We start from the raw sequence: 10,907 nt of genomic DNA, 5'->3' as shown, positions 1-10,907 counted from the left end.
ACTCTTAGAGCTATATGAAGATCTGTTTTGAGAATCCTATCTTACCTGGGGTAGAGAGGTGAATTGGTGAATTCTGCAAACGCTTGTTATTCTCTTCTTTTAATAGTAACGTAATATACTCATCAGGGGTTCAGAAGAGATGTGTGGTGTGCCATAAGCTACACGGAAAATCATTCTAAATTATTTATAGGGTATTAGCTGGGTGTGCAGTCTTGTACTGAGTTCTGTGGAGACCAACGTGAAGATTCAGCTTCTGCATTTATGGTTGGCATCTCTTAGGGTGAAGGAGAGAGAGCACAGAATGTACTTCCAGACTGAATGGAGGTGAACAGCTGTGCTCCCTTCTGTGCAGGCTTTTTAGCATGAAGAGTCTCTAATCTGTGTCCTTCAGCTGATGTAGAGTCAGAAGTGTGAGGAGATCATCTTCAGAACAGACTGGACTGGGTCTTTTACCCCTTGGGACTGGAAGGTGGTGGTCACTTTTTCCCCAGTAGACAGGAAGCTGGGCTTTATCTCCCCAGCATTCCCATCCCCTCAAGAGGACCGTGTCACTCCAGACCGGGGAGTGTGAGTCTTTATCTGGGTTCTGTTTCCTCCGTGGGGCACCAGGTCCTGGGCAAGAGAACTTGGCAGGCTCTCCCCATGGCGGTCTTATTCCTCCTTCTGTTCCTATGTGGCCCCCCGCAGGCTGCTGCAGGTAAGGAGCGGGAGGTGGGGGATTCTTCAGCTATTTGCAAGGTCGTGAGGAACTATTGCTGTTTCTCCTTAGGGGCCTGCAGATGGCATGTGACTCAAGAAGATAGATTTACCCCAACTGATTTCCCCCTACCTCTAATTCTGGGGAAGATCCAGAGAAAATGAGGGTCCAGATCATGGACAGTTTCCTTTAGAAAATAAGAATAGACACATAAGTGCTTCTAGAAAAGGAAAAATGAGAGGAAGAGAGAAGGGTATGTGCCAACTATTCCAGCCTTTTCTCTCTTGCCTTCAGATTCTCTCACCCACTGGAGGAGAGAGGAAGAAAGCCCTACCCTCTTCTCCCCTCCTCAACTTTTTTTATAGCTGTCATTTGAGAATTGTGCTCATAGCAAGACCCATGCTGGGAGACCCCAGAAGGAGCAGAAGCCAGGAGTTAGAGGTCAAGTGGGAGCTGTTGATCTGATGGAGGTTTCTAGCACCATAAAACCCCCCTCTCCACAGACAATATCCAGACCATCTATGTAGCCTTGGGGGAGGCAATGGAGCTGCCATGTCCCGCACCACCCACTCTGAGTGGAGACGAACTCCTGTCCTGGTTCCGCAGCCCTGCAGCAGGCTCCTCCACTGCCCTGGTGGCCCAAGTCCAAGTGGCCAGGCCTGGGAGGGGGCCTTCCCCAGAGCCTGGGAAGTCTGTAAGGGCATCCAGGCTCAAACTGCTGGGGAACTACTCTTTGTGGCTGGAAAAGTCCAAAGAGGGAGATGCCGGTCGGTACTGGTGTGCTGTTCTGGGTCAGCACCACAAGTACCAGAACTGGAGGGTGTATGATGTCTCCGTGCTCAGAGGTGAGTGGAGGCATGCAGATGGGGGGGCCACCGGGGACCAGGAAGCCCAGCAAAAAACTAAGCGGTCCCTCTCTCCCCACAGGATCCCAGCTATCCGCGAGGGCTGCGGATGGATCCCCCTGCTCCGTCCTTTTATGCTCTGTGGCCCCTGCCAGACGCCTAGACTCTGTGACCTGGCTAGAGGGAAGGGGTCCTGTGAGGGGCCATGTACAGTCATTTTGGGGCGATGGGGCTGCCCTGCTCTTGGTGTGTCCTGGGGAACTGCTCTCTGAGTCCAGGGAACATAGACCAAGAATCATCAGCTGCCTCATGCCTCATAACAAAGGGGTCAGCTTTAGCCTGGCAGGTAAACTGAAGGAGGATATGGGAGAGGATGTTGTCTCTGGCACATTCTGCACCTGCTGGCCAGGGGAGGAGGACGTGACTTTGTAATTGGCCAGATTTGGGTTGGGGGTGATTTCTGGTGGAGCAGACCATCACCTGTAGGGAGAAGGCTTTTTTCTCATTGGCCAACTCTATAACAGAGAAGGGGGTTGATTAAGCCACCTTTCTGGTGGAATAGACCATTGGCTATGAAGAACAAGAAGGATTCCAGTGGGATGTGCCATTATTCAGAAATAGGGTAACCTAGGATTTTTGTGGGCTATCCCATTTCAGAGAGGAAGTAAATAAGAATTATTGATGGGGGAGTTGTCTTTTTTTTAATTTTTAAAAAATTTTTTACATTTATTTATTTTTGAGAGACAGAGTGAGAGTGGAGGAGGGGCAGAGAGAAGGAGACACAGAATCCGAAACAGGCTCCAGGCTCTGAGCAAGCGTTCAGCACAGAGCCCGATGCGGGGCTCGAACCCATGAACCGTGAGATCACGACCTGAGCCGAAGTCAGACACTTAACCGACTGAGCCACCCAGGCACCCCAGGAGTTGTCTTTTGAAGAAAAGATATATGCACTGATGTTATAATGGCCTACTGAGAGTGAAAGGAGAAGGAGAAAAAAATGTATCATTGTTTTACAATTAAAAATCCATTATACACAGACAGAATGCCATTAGATGTAGAATAACCCATTTACAAGGCAGGAGGGAGGAGAAAATTGCCATTAGTTTGGAAGGCAAAGGCCAGTTAATGAGCAGTGCCTGGGTCTTATTTCTCTCTACATCTACAGCACCTAATGTGGCGCCTGGCATTTGGTGGGCACTCAGTGAATGCTTATGGAGTGAATGAATGAAAGAATGAATGAATGGAAGGCACTTTACTTTCTCTTGAAACTTTGGATTACTATTAAGGATATGAGGAAAGATTGCTCATATGGCTGCCAGTTATGGCCGCCAGTCTGCTCTGGAGTTAGCTGTTCATATATGGGAGGGGGTGTATTGCTATTGGTTCACAGGCTCAGGATGAGAGGCTTGAAAATGGGCAGAGTGGGTTGGTGGAAACTGGGGGCAAAGATGCATATGAGGTCTTCTGGTGGGAAGAGCCCACCAGACTATGGGGAGAGGCCTTTCTTTGGGGTATGGGAACAGACCTCTCACCACCTCCCTCCTTATCCCTATTGTCTTGCCCCTACTGTAGCCTCCATGGATGCCTCCCCTGCCCTCTGTGCCCGTGCCACGGGCTGGGATGTATCCTGGATCCTGATGCTGTTGCTTGCAGCAGGTCAGGGGTTCACCATCCTGGCCCTCAGCATCATGCTCTGGAGACAGAGGGTCCAGAGGGCTCAGTGCAGAGGTGAGTCCCTCCCTCCCAGAGGAAAGAAGAAAGCATGTGGGTGTGAGGCAGAGGGTTGCCTCTATACCCTATTTCTCTAGGGGAGGAGGGCAGTAAGGAATATAGCTCTGAATTATCTGATAATTTCTCTGCTGCACCCCATATGGCTCCTTCTTCTTAGATGCCTCGATTCCTCATTTCAAACCTGAAATCCAGGTCTATGAGAACATCCATGTGGCCCGTCTCAGGTGAGAAACACTAGGGGGTACAGGCTTAAATCCCAGAGGAGACTGGGGTTGGGATGGGTGTGGAATCCTAATTCTGAGGAGGTGGAGTATGGAAGTATCCTTAATCTATCTTTCTGCTTCACAAAACCCACAGCCCACCTGCCCACAAGATCAGATGATTTCGATGACATCTGCTGGGAAGTGTGACCTGCTGTCTCTCCAGCCATCTGGCACCTGAAAGATTCGCCTGAAAACCCTGGCAAGGGGGGAGGGGCTGAGAGTGCTACTTTACAGTCCAGCTGGTCTCCAGCAGTCAAGCTGTGTGTGTGTGTGTGTGTGTGTGCACGCATGCTTGTGTGTTGGGGGGGGGGTTGCTGAAGGAAAGGAGAAGCATTATCTTGTGACATCACCTATGAGAAAGTGTGGTCTCCTGTTTTATAATAGCCAGTGAAGGGGTGACCCTAAGTGCCCAGTCCCATGGGATTGAGGGGAGACTGGGGTAGGGGGCAGGGGGTGTGGAGGGGTGGGGATGGACAGAGAGGAGACAGAAGAATCCAGAGACTTGAGCAACGGTGGAGTATCAGTCTTGGGGAAACCAAAGGATAAATGGAGGAAAGTGAAGAAGAGAGAAGGCAAGGACTCAAGTAAGAGGAAGAGATGGACAGAGAGAAACAAATGGAAGCATCAAGTAGGAGGATGGAATGACAGAGAGAATGGGAAGAAGACTCAGGTGGCCTCTAAATTAAGCCAGACCACCCCCCACCTCCAATCCTTCATCCCTGCTCAGTCTCATCTTCCCAGAGAAGAAGGTGAGGGAGAACAGGCACCTTTAATCAGACCCCAGACTTCCTTGCATGGAAGGGGAGGGCACTGAGTCAGGATGAGGGGTGGCTGTGCTCAGCCCCCACCCTGAGCCACCCTCCTTATCCTAGCACTTCATTGTGGCATCCGGAGTGGCAGAGGCTTATCAACATCCTGACATCCTGGGAGCTCCAAGAGTCCCATGGTATCTCCCTGGGGAGAGGGAGTGTCCGCAAGGGTGGGCGGGTGGATTCACTGGTGGGGTGTGTAATTGGGCCCTGTGTGCTGGGCTGTCAGTGAACCCTGGACAAGTCTGGGCTGGCCAAGCAGGGAAGGGCATTGGTGCTCCCAACTGGTCCACTCCCCGGTCTCAGGCAGAAAGGAGCTGGACTCCCAGCCACATCCTTTTGTGTGCTCAAGCTTGGACCTCAGTGGAGAAAAGCTTTCACAGGAGTGTCACCAAAAGCCTTCATGCTACAGCAGCTTAAGCTGACCTGTTAGCAAGGAGGAGGACGGGAATGACACAGATGGAGAGTGAGGTGAAAGTTAAGGTTCTAGTCCCAGCACCCCAACCAAACCCACCAAGCAGCTATAGTTTGCTTTTAGAGAGCACACGCACATACACACCACACAGAGCAGTGTCCTAGACTCACAAATAGCACTTTTATTAAATTTACTCTTCATAGTTACCCAAGAACCTCCTTCCTGAGTTCCTAACCTGCCAAATTAATCTTTCCTAGCAAGACTGTCCTCCTCACCATACCTGGTGCCCCTTCAATCCCCGTGCCTGGGACCCACAGCTCCATCAAAACACCTGCCTTGCCCAAGACCTGGAGCTAAGATAGAGCATCAACATCGGGCAACTAGAAAAGACAAAAGGCATAGAACAGATGTTCTTTACGAGGCTGGGCTCTGGGCAGGTACCTATAGGGGTTAGAGCAGTGCCTGTAGGAATCAGGCCTTGGGAAGGGTCTGGGAAGGTATTGGGCCAGAGACCTGAGGTCTCTTCAGAATCAGGTTCTTGGGCATATCTCAGATGAGGTGTTTCCAGGGTGGTGGTGATGGTGGAGGAGTCCTGGTTTGAGGCTAGTGGAGTAGGTGGGCTCCCCACATGAAGCTGGCCACGAGGAGGAGCAGGGTGATGAGGAGGGGGCTGGGGAGCCGCTGCAGCATGGTGGCTGTGTTGCACAGGTTCTGCTCACAGCAGTGGTGCCGCAGAGCATAGGAGCGTGACCAGTAGGTGGCATGGCCCTGCAGAGGGCACTGGGCCCTTGGGAGGCAGCCTTTCCGCTCGATGATCTCACTCTGCTCTGTGGGACAAAGAGGGAATGCTGAGGCCCGGGCAGGAAGGAGGCAAAGACTGTGTGTGGGGCAGCAGGAAAAGCAGGATGGATGGATGGAGATGGGCCTGGAGTAGAGCCATGGGACCAGAGTCCTACCTGAGGTGCCGATACTGATGCCACAAACTTCGTCATCCTGACACTCGGTGAGAACAGGATAGCAGGGTTTGCTGAAGCTGCAGGTGTAACAGCGGAGCCGTCCCCGGGTGGGGGACGTGGTGAGACCTGGGGGGTCAGCAGAGATCAAGAGAGGCAAACAGGCCAGTGAGAGGCTCGAGCCCAGACCTGCGACAGGGATTCACAGAGAGATGTGACACACAAAGTGGGGAGAGGGAAGTGGTGAAAGGGAGGGAGGAGGGCAGGCAGAAGTAGAAAAAAAGACACAGAGGAGGGTGGGGGGACAACTCAGGAAAAGAGAAAGACACAGAAGCCAGAGGGATACAGAGGTTGTGAGAAGTGCACAGACATGACAGAAGCCACGAGAGTCAGGGATGAATGCAGAGAGTGACACAAAATGCCAGACCGGGGAAGGCAGGGTGGCGGTAAAGAGGTTAAGTGAATGGTGCCACAGACAAGAGCGAATTAAGAACCGACACTGACACTAACCAAGGGACCCAGTAAAGAAGCAAAAGATGAGATAAAGGACAGGGGAGACAGAGGTCAGAGGCATGTCCAAGAGATGCTGCAAGGAAGAGATAGTTATTCTCAAATGTCTTCGGAAAGAAACTTCTTGTTCCACCTTCGCCTGGCCTGAGGCCATTCCCGGTAGCTCTTCCTTCTAAAGCCCTTACAACTCTCTTCTCCAGTCTTCCCCGCTTCTCCCCACCGGCCCACCCTTACCCAGTGCCCCACAGAGGAACAGGAGGCACAGACAGATGCTGGAGGAGCGCATGGCTGGACCCAGGGCTCAGGAGTCTGGGAGAATGTGATCTGCACCCCGAGGTCCCGAGAGTTGGAGCATCTGAGTGAGACAGGGAGGGACCAGTAAACAAACACACCTAGGGAGTGAATCTGGGGGGGGGGGTGGAACCAGGACCAGATCCACCAGCCTGACGTGGGAGGGTCCTGGGCCTCTGCTCTTGCATCCCACATCTCTCACATCCTCTCTGCCCCCTACTTTAGTCTGCTCCAGTCTTCAGGGTCTTCTCCGTTTTGTGTTTGTTACTCTTGGCTGCGTCTGCCGCTCCAGAGTTATGTCTGTCACCTTCCCCCTCACTCCTCCCTCCCTCCCCTCCTCTCAAGCTGTTCTCGGCTCTGTCAACTCAGCTCCCTGTCTTTGTTTGCTCCATTTTTCCCCTCTCCAAGCATTTGAGTCTCTCAAGGTCACCCTCCTGGAAGCCCTGACCCAGAATGGCTCCAGTGTGGTGTTTGAATGTGAAATGAACACTACCCTCTTCCACCTGCCCCTCCACACAAAGCTCAGCTGTCTAAGTGGGACCCCACCCAGCTTCAGATCCCTTTGATCCCCCCAAGCCTCAACATTTGTACCCTATAATTATCCCTCCCAGCTTTACTACCACGAGGGAGGAATTAATCATGGGTGGGGCCAGAGGGACAGATGTGTTTCCACTGGGGGGGTGTGTGGCTCAGAAAGACTTGGAAGGAATGTGGGGATAAGATTTAGAAGGTGGTGGTAGATTCTGGAAAACTGGGTTTAAGACATTGGGGAGGAGAGCCTGATCTGAGGCATCAGAACAGGGATGTGCCAGGAGTAAGATAGAGGAGGGAAGGCAGAGGAGACAGATCTCCAAAACATTTTTTTTTTTTAATCTCAGGACCTTCACCTCTTAAAAATTACTGAAGACAGAGCAGAGTTTTTCTTTGTGGGAGTTAATATTGGTATTTACTATATTAGAAATCAAAACAGAGCAGTTTAAATAGGTTTATTTAAAAATAAAAATAATAAACCTATTACATGTTAACAAAACATAGTTTTGTGAAAAGTAACTTCTTTCCCAACAACATAGAAAAGTAGTATCCCTCCACACTTTGGGGAATTACATAAAAGTCAGGCTTAAGAGAAGATGGCCAGGTTTTCACATCTTCTTCTGCACAAAGTCTATTGGGATATGTTGTTTTGGTCGAAGTATACAAAGAAAATCTGACCTCACGTAGGTATGAAGTTGGAAAAGGAAGAACACTGAGGACCTTCCAAAAGAGTCTTAGGGCCAGGAATTCGGGGGCCACAGCTTTAGAACAGCTGTTGAGGAAGGAAGAATCTGGGGACTCCAGAGGATGCTGAGGGCTCTTCCTGCCATGGGGGCCCCTCCCTGTCCCCAATGGGGCCCCAGTGCCTGCTGGGGGAGATTCTTTCCTCCCTTTTTATTGCCCTATAAAGCCCAAGGCAAGGGGGATATAAGGCTGGCAGAGCAGGGCCAGGGAGGGGGGGCGGGAGAGAGAGGTGATCCTGACACAGGCAGACACAATGAACTCCCCAGTTGTCGGGGTCCTGCTTGGCACCCTGCTGGGGACTGCCTTGGGTAAGGAGCAGCCCATCCCCCTCTAACCACACTGGCTCCTCAGTCAGCCTGGGTCAAGCACCTCTTCTTTCTTGCCAGGAAACCAAATGAGGTGCTATGACTGCAAAGGAGGCCCCGGCAGCTCCTGCAAAGAAACCGTGGCCACCTGCAGGGAGGGAGAACGCTGTGGCTTCCTGGAACGCAAACCCCAGCCAGGCCTGGGACCAAACAAGCTATCTGGAAACCGTGAGTCCTCAGTTTCTCCCTCTTCCCCCAGCCCTTCCCTGCCTCCAGCTCCTACTTCGATCCTTCTGGTTTCCAGAAACTTCTAGGCTCAGTCTGGCTCTGGGCAGATGGTGCCATGGCAGAGTAGAGCAGTCTTAGAGCCCTCTGGCTCTGGCACAGCCCCTCAGCAGCCCACTGTCCCTATGTTCCTACTTCCCCCTCTTAACTCTCCAGAGTCTCATAGGCCCATTCACTCACAAATGGTTGAAAAAGTTCTGTCCCTTGAGGTCAGGGACCAAAATAGTAAACCAAACTTGCAGACATTAGATAAGGACCAGGGGTGTGTGTGTGTGTGTGTGTGTGTGTGTGTGTGTAATTTTGAAATAATTTTTGAAAATTATTTAGTAGAAATAGTATACAGAGTTTACTATTTAGTAAAAATAGTACAGAGAGTTCCTGTATATCCTTCACCTCCCTTCCTCTAATGTTAACATTTTATATAACCACAGTACTATTATCAAAATCAGGAAATAATAACACTGCTACTACCAACTCATCTCCAGACCTTATTCAGTTTAGCCAGTTGTTCTATGCATGTCTTCTTTTGGGGTCCTGTACTAGAGCCAAACCGAACGAGAGTTCATCCACTTGCTGCACAACAAGCCAATAAAAACAGGCACCGAGCTTTGGCAGAGAAGAAAGATAGGCCATTTATTGGTGTGGTACCATCCAAGATAATGGGGAGCTGATGCTCCAAAGTCCCACCCCCTCCCCAACAGCTTGCCCATGAGGGTTTTTGAGGACAAAAGTGGGGATAGGGTTCTTCTGAGAAAGTGGACACTGTTGACTGGAAGTCCATGAGGTCATGCTAGCAGGTGTTCTAGTGCTACTTCGTCTGGTCCTCGGACATCTTTTCCATCTCAAGAGACTTGGAATCTCAAAAATATCTTTATTCTTTATGTTAGAGATTTCATTAGGTACATCTAATGATCATATCTTTAGGATAGTGCTGATTTTAATTACTTGTCTTACAGGTTCCTTCAAGTGAGACGCAAGCATTCCTATCCCTTGAGCCTAGGCTACGTGTTCCTTTGGCCAGCCCGGCTGTGCCTGGGGCTGATAGGACCTGTAGTGTTCATTTCTGCATCTGAACTGACAGTCCAGGACCCAGACCAGGATCCCACATTGCATTTTAGCTCTCGTGTCTTCTTAGTCTCCTCTGATCTGTGACAGTTCTGAGTCTTTGTCTTCCATGACCTTGACACTTTTGAAGAGTCCTGATAAGTTATTTTATAGACTCTCAATTTAGATTTATCTAATATTTTCTCATGATTTCTAGATTGCAGTCATGAGTTTTGGGCAAGAACAGCACAGAAGTGATGTTGGTCCGTTTCAGTGCATTGAATTAGAGGGTTCACAGTGTCAGTGTGTGGATTTTGGTCATTTGGTTTCATGGAGCTGTTTTTTTGAGGGGGGCAGAGAATCCCTTTGGGCTCCTTGAAGTCACATCCACTCTGCCCTAGAAGGCAAGTCCTCATGCGAAGAGTCCGACACCCCAGTCTCGTTCTCTCCTCAGCCTCAGTGACCTTGATTCATCACTATCCAGCCTGCGTGGCGGCCCATCATTGCAATCAAGTGGAAACAGAGTTGGTGGGAGATGTGACTTACACAACCCACAGAGACTGCTGCGTCGGAGACCTGTGCAACAGCGCTGTCGCGAACACTGTGGCCCTGCCATGCCTCCTGGCTGCAACAGCCACCACACTGGCCTGGCTCTTGCCAGCACTGTAAAGAGGGTAGTAGGCTCAAGGGAAGGGAAGGGCACAAGGGAGCGAGGGAACAAAGGAGATTCGAGGTGAGAAGACAAACAGCCCTCTGTGAGCCATTAAAATCTATCCACCACCCTAGAGCTGACTGGAAAATTCTATCTTTTTTGATGGGAGAATTGCAGGAGTATTATGGGGGCGTCCATGCTCTAGTTTAGGGGTTATCAAGCATCAGTGGACTTAGTTATAATGGTGTACTCCTTAACCAATGAAACCCCAAGGGACAATGGAGAATCTGCTCTAAGTGACTTCTGGTCCTATTGCTAAGGAGAGTCTTCCCTGGCAGTGAGGACCATGAGGGCATGAGGGGACTGGTCTCTGGGCTAAGTGGGGTCATCAGAAATCAAAGAAACTGTTTGGGTTTGTTCCCCTTTCTCCCATTTGCCACTTGGTTCCCAACGTGACTCTATAGGATTGAGAAAGGAAATGTAAGCACCATGCTAGGAGGGTTGCTTGATGCCCTGCTTAGTAGCCTGGCCAGGTGAGGCCCTTGACTCTAACCTGAGGGACTGAGGCCTGTTAAGAGGGTCCTGGATTCCATCCCCATGCAACTCTCCTACCCTTTTTGGTGAGCCCTGAAGCCAGGCTGCACCTCCTTCTTGGCAGTACACCAGAGGTGTGGCCTAAATTTGGGATAAGAATTGTCGCTCCAAACACTGAGACCTGTGTGCCAACCTCAGGCACAGGAAGGAAGGATAGAGGATTGAAAAACCCATTTCTCTATTTGCCCCAGCCCAGCCTCTCAGGGAAACCCCTGAAGGATTCTTGGGGGAGGGAGGG

At 50.6% G+C, this 10,907-nt stretch overlaps 2 protein-coding genes across 4 annotated transcripts; both read left to right on the top strand.

Annotated features, from left to right (window-relative positions):
• The first annotated feature begins 556 nt into the window (after window positions 1-556).
• On the top strand, window positions 557-3,892 carry LY6G6F (lymphocyte antigen 6 family member G6F). The gene is made up of 6 exons (XM_047101194.1): window positions 557-697; window positions 1,201-1,542; window positions 1,625-1,888; window positions 3,115-3,270; window positions 3,431-3,497; window positions 3,631-3,892. The coding sequence occupies exons 1-6, from the start codon at window positions 643-645 to the stop codon at window positions 3,653-3,655; spliced, it is 909 nt and encodes a 302-aa protein (XP_046957150.1). The 5' UTR covers window positions 557-642; the 3' UTR covers window positions 3,656-3,892.
• Window positions 3,893-3,992: 100 nt separating this feature from the next.
• On the top strand, window positions 3,993-10,208 carry LY6G6D (lymphocyte antigen 6 family member G6D). 3 transcript variants are annotated; one of them, XM_047101196.1, is made up of 4 exons: window positions 4,193-4,285; window positions 4,409-4,482; window positions 8,176-8,322; window positions 9,878-10,208. In XM_047101196.1, exons 3-4 carry the CDS (start codon window positions 8,184-8,186, stop codon window positions 10,090-10,092), a joined length of 354 nt encoding a protein of 117 aa, XP_046957152.1. In that variant the 5' UTR covers window positions 4,193-4,285; window positions 4,409-4,482; window positions 8,176-8,183; the 3' UTR covers window positions 10,093-10,208. The 3 variants fall into 3 exon arrangements, with proteins under 3 accessions (XP_046957151.1, XP_046957152.1, XP_046957153.1); XM_047101195.1 differs by lacking the exon at window positions 4,409-4,482 and having other exon boundaries at window positions 3,993-4,285; XM_047101197.1 differs by lacking the exons at window positions 4,193-4,285; window positions 4,409-4,482 and adding an exon at window positions 8,043-8,097.
• The last annotated feature ends 699 nt before the right edge of the window (window positions 10,209-10,907 follow it).

Source organism: Lynx rufus, unplaced genomic scaffold (genome assembly GCF_022079265.1).
Source record: "Lynx rufus isolate CCGP_SWC_20201006 ecotype Redwood Valley unplaced genomic scaffold, mLynRuf1.p SCAF_6, whole genome shotgun sequence".
In the NCBI taxonomy this organism is placed as follows: Eukaryota; Metazoa; Chordata; class Mammalia; order Carnivora; family Felidae; genus Lynx; species Lynx rufus.
The sequence above is the reverse complement of the archived record's forward strand: the minus strand, read 5'-3'. Positions and strand labels throughout refer to the sequence as shown.

Bases quoted from the DNA above. Each gene is read 5' to 3' on its own strand.
- LY6G6D (XM_047101195.1), top strand. From the start codon at position 4,006: ATGGACAGAGAGGAGACAGAAGAATCCAGAGACTTGAGCAACGGTGGA. The intron at 4,286-8,175 runs GTGAGGGAGAAC...CTTTCTTGCCAG, and splicing joins TCATCTTCCCAGAGAAGAAG to GAAACCAAATGAGGTGCTAT. The intron at 8,323-9,877 runs GTGAGTCCTCAG...TTCTCTCCTCAG, and splicing joins AAACAAGCTATCTGGAAACC to CCTCAGTGACCTTGATTCAT.
- LY6G6F (XM_047101194.1), top strand. From the start codon at position 643: ATGGCGGTCTTATTCCTCCTTCTGTTCCTATGTGGCCCCCCGCAGGCT. The intron at 1,543-1,624 runs GTGAGTGGAGGC...CTCTCCCCACAG, and splicing joins TGATGTCTCCGTGCTCAGAG to GATCCCAGCTATCCGCGAGG. The intron at 3,271-3,430 runs GTGAGTCCCTCC...CCTTCTTCTTAG, and splicing joins CCAGAGGGCTCAGTGCAGAG to ATGCCTCGATTCCTCATTTC.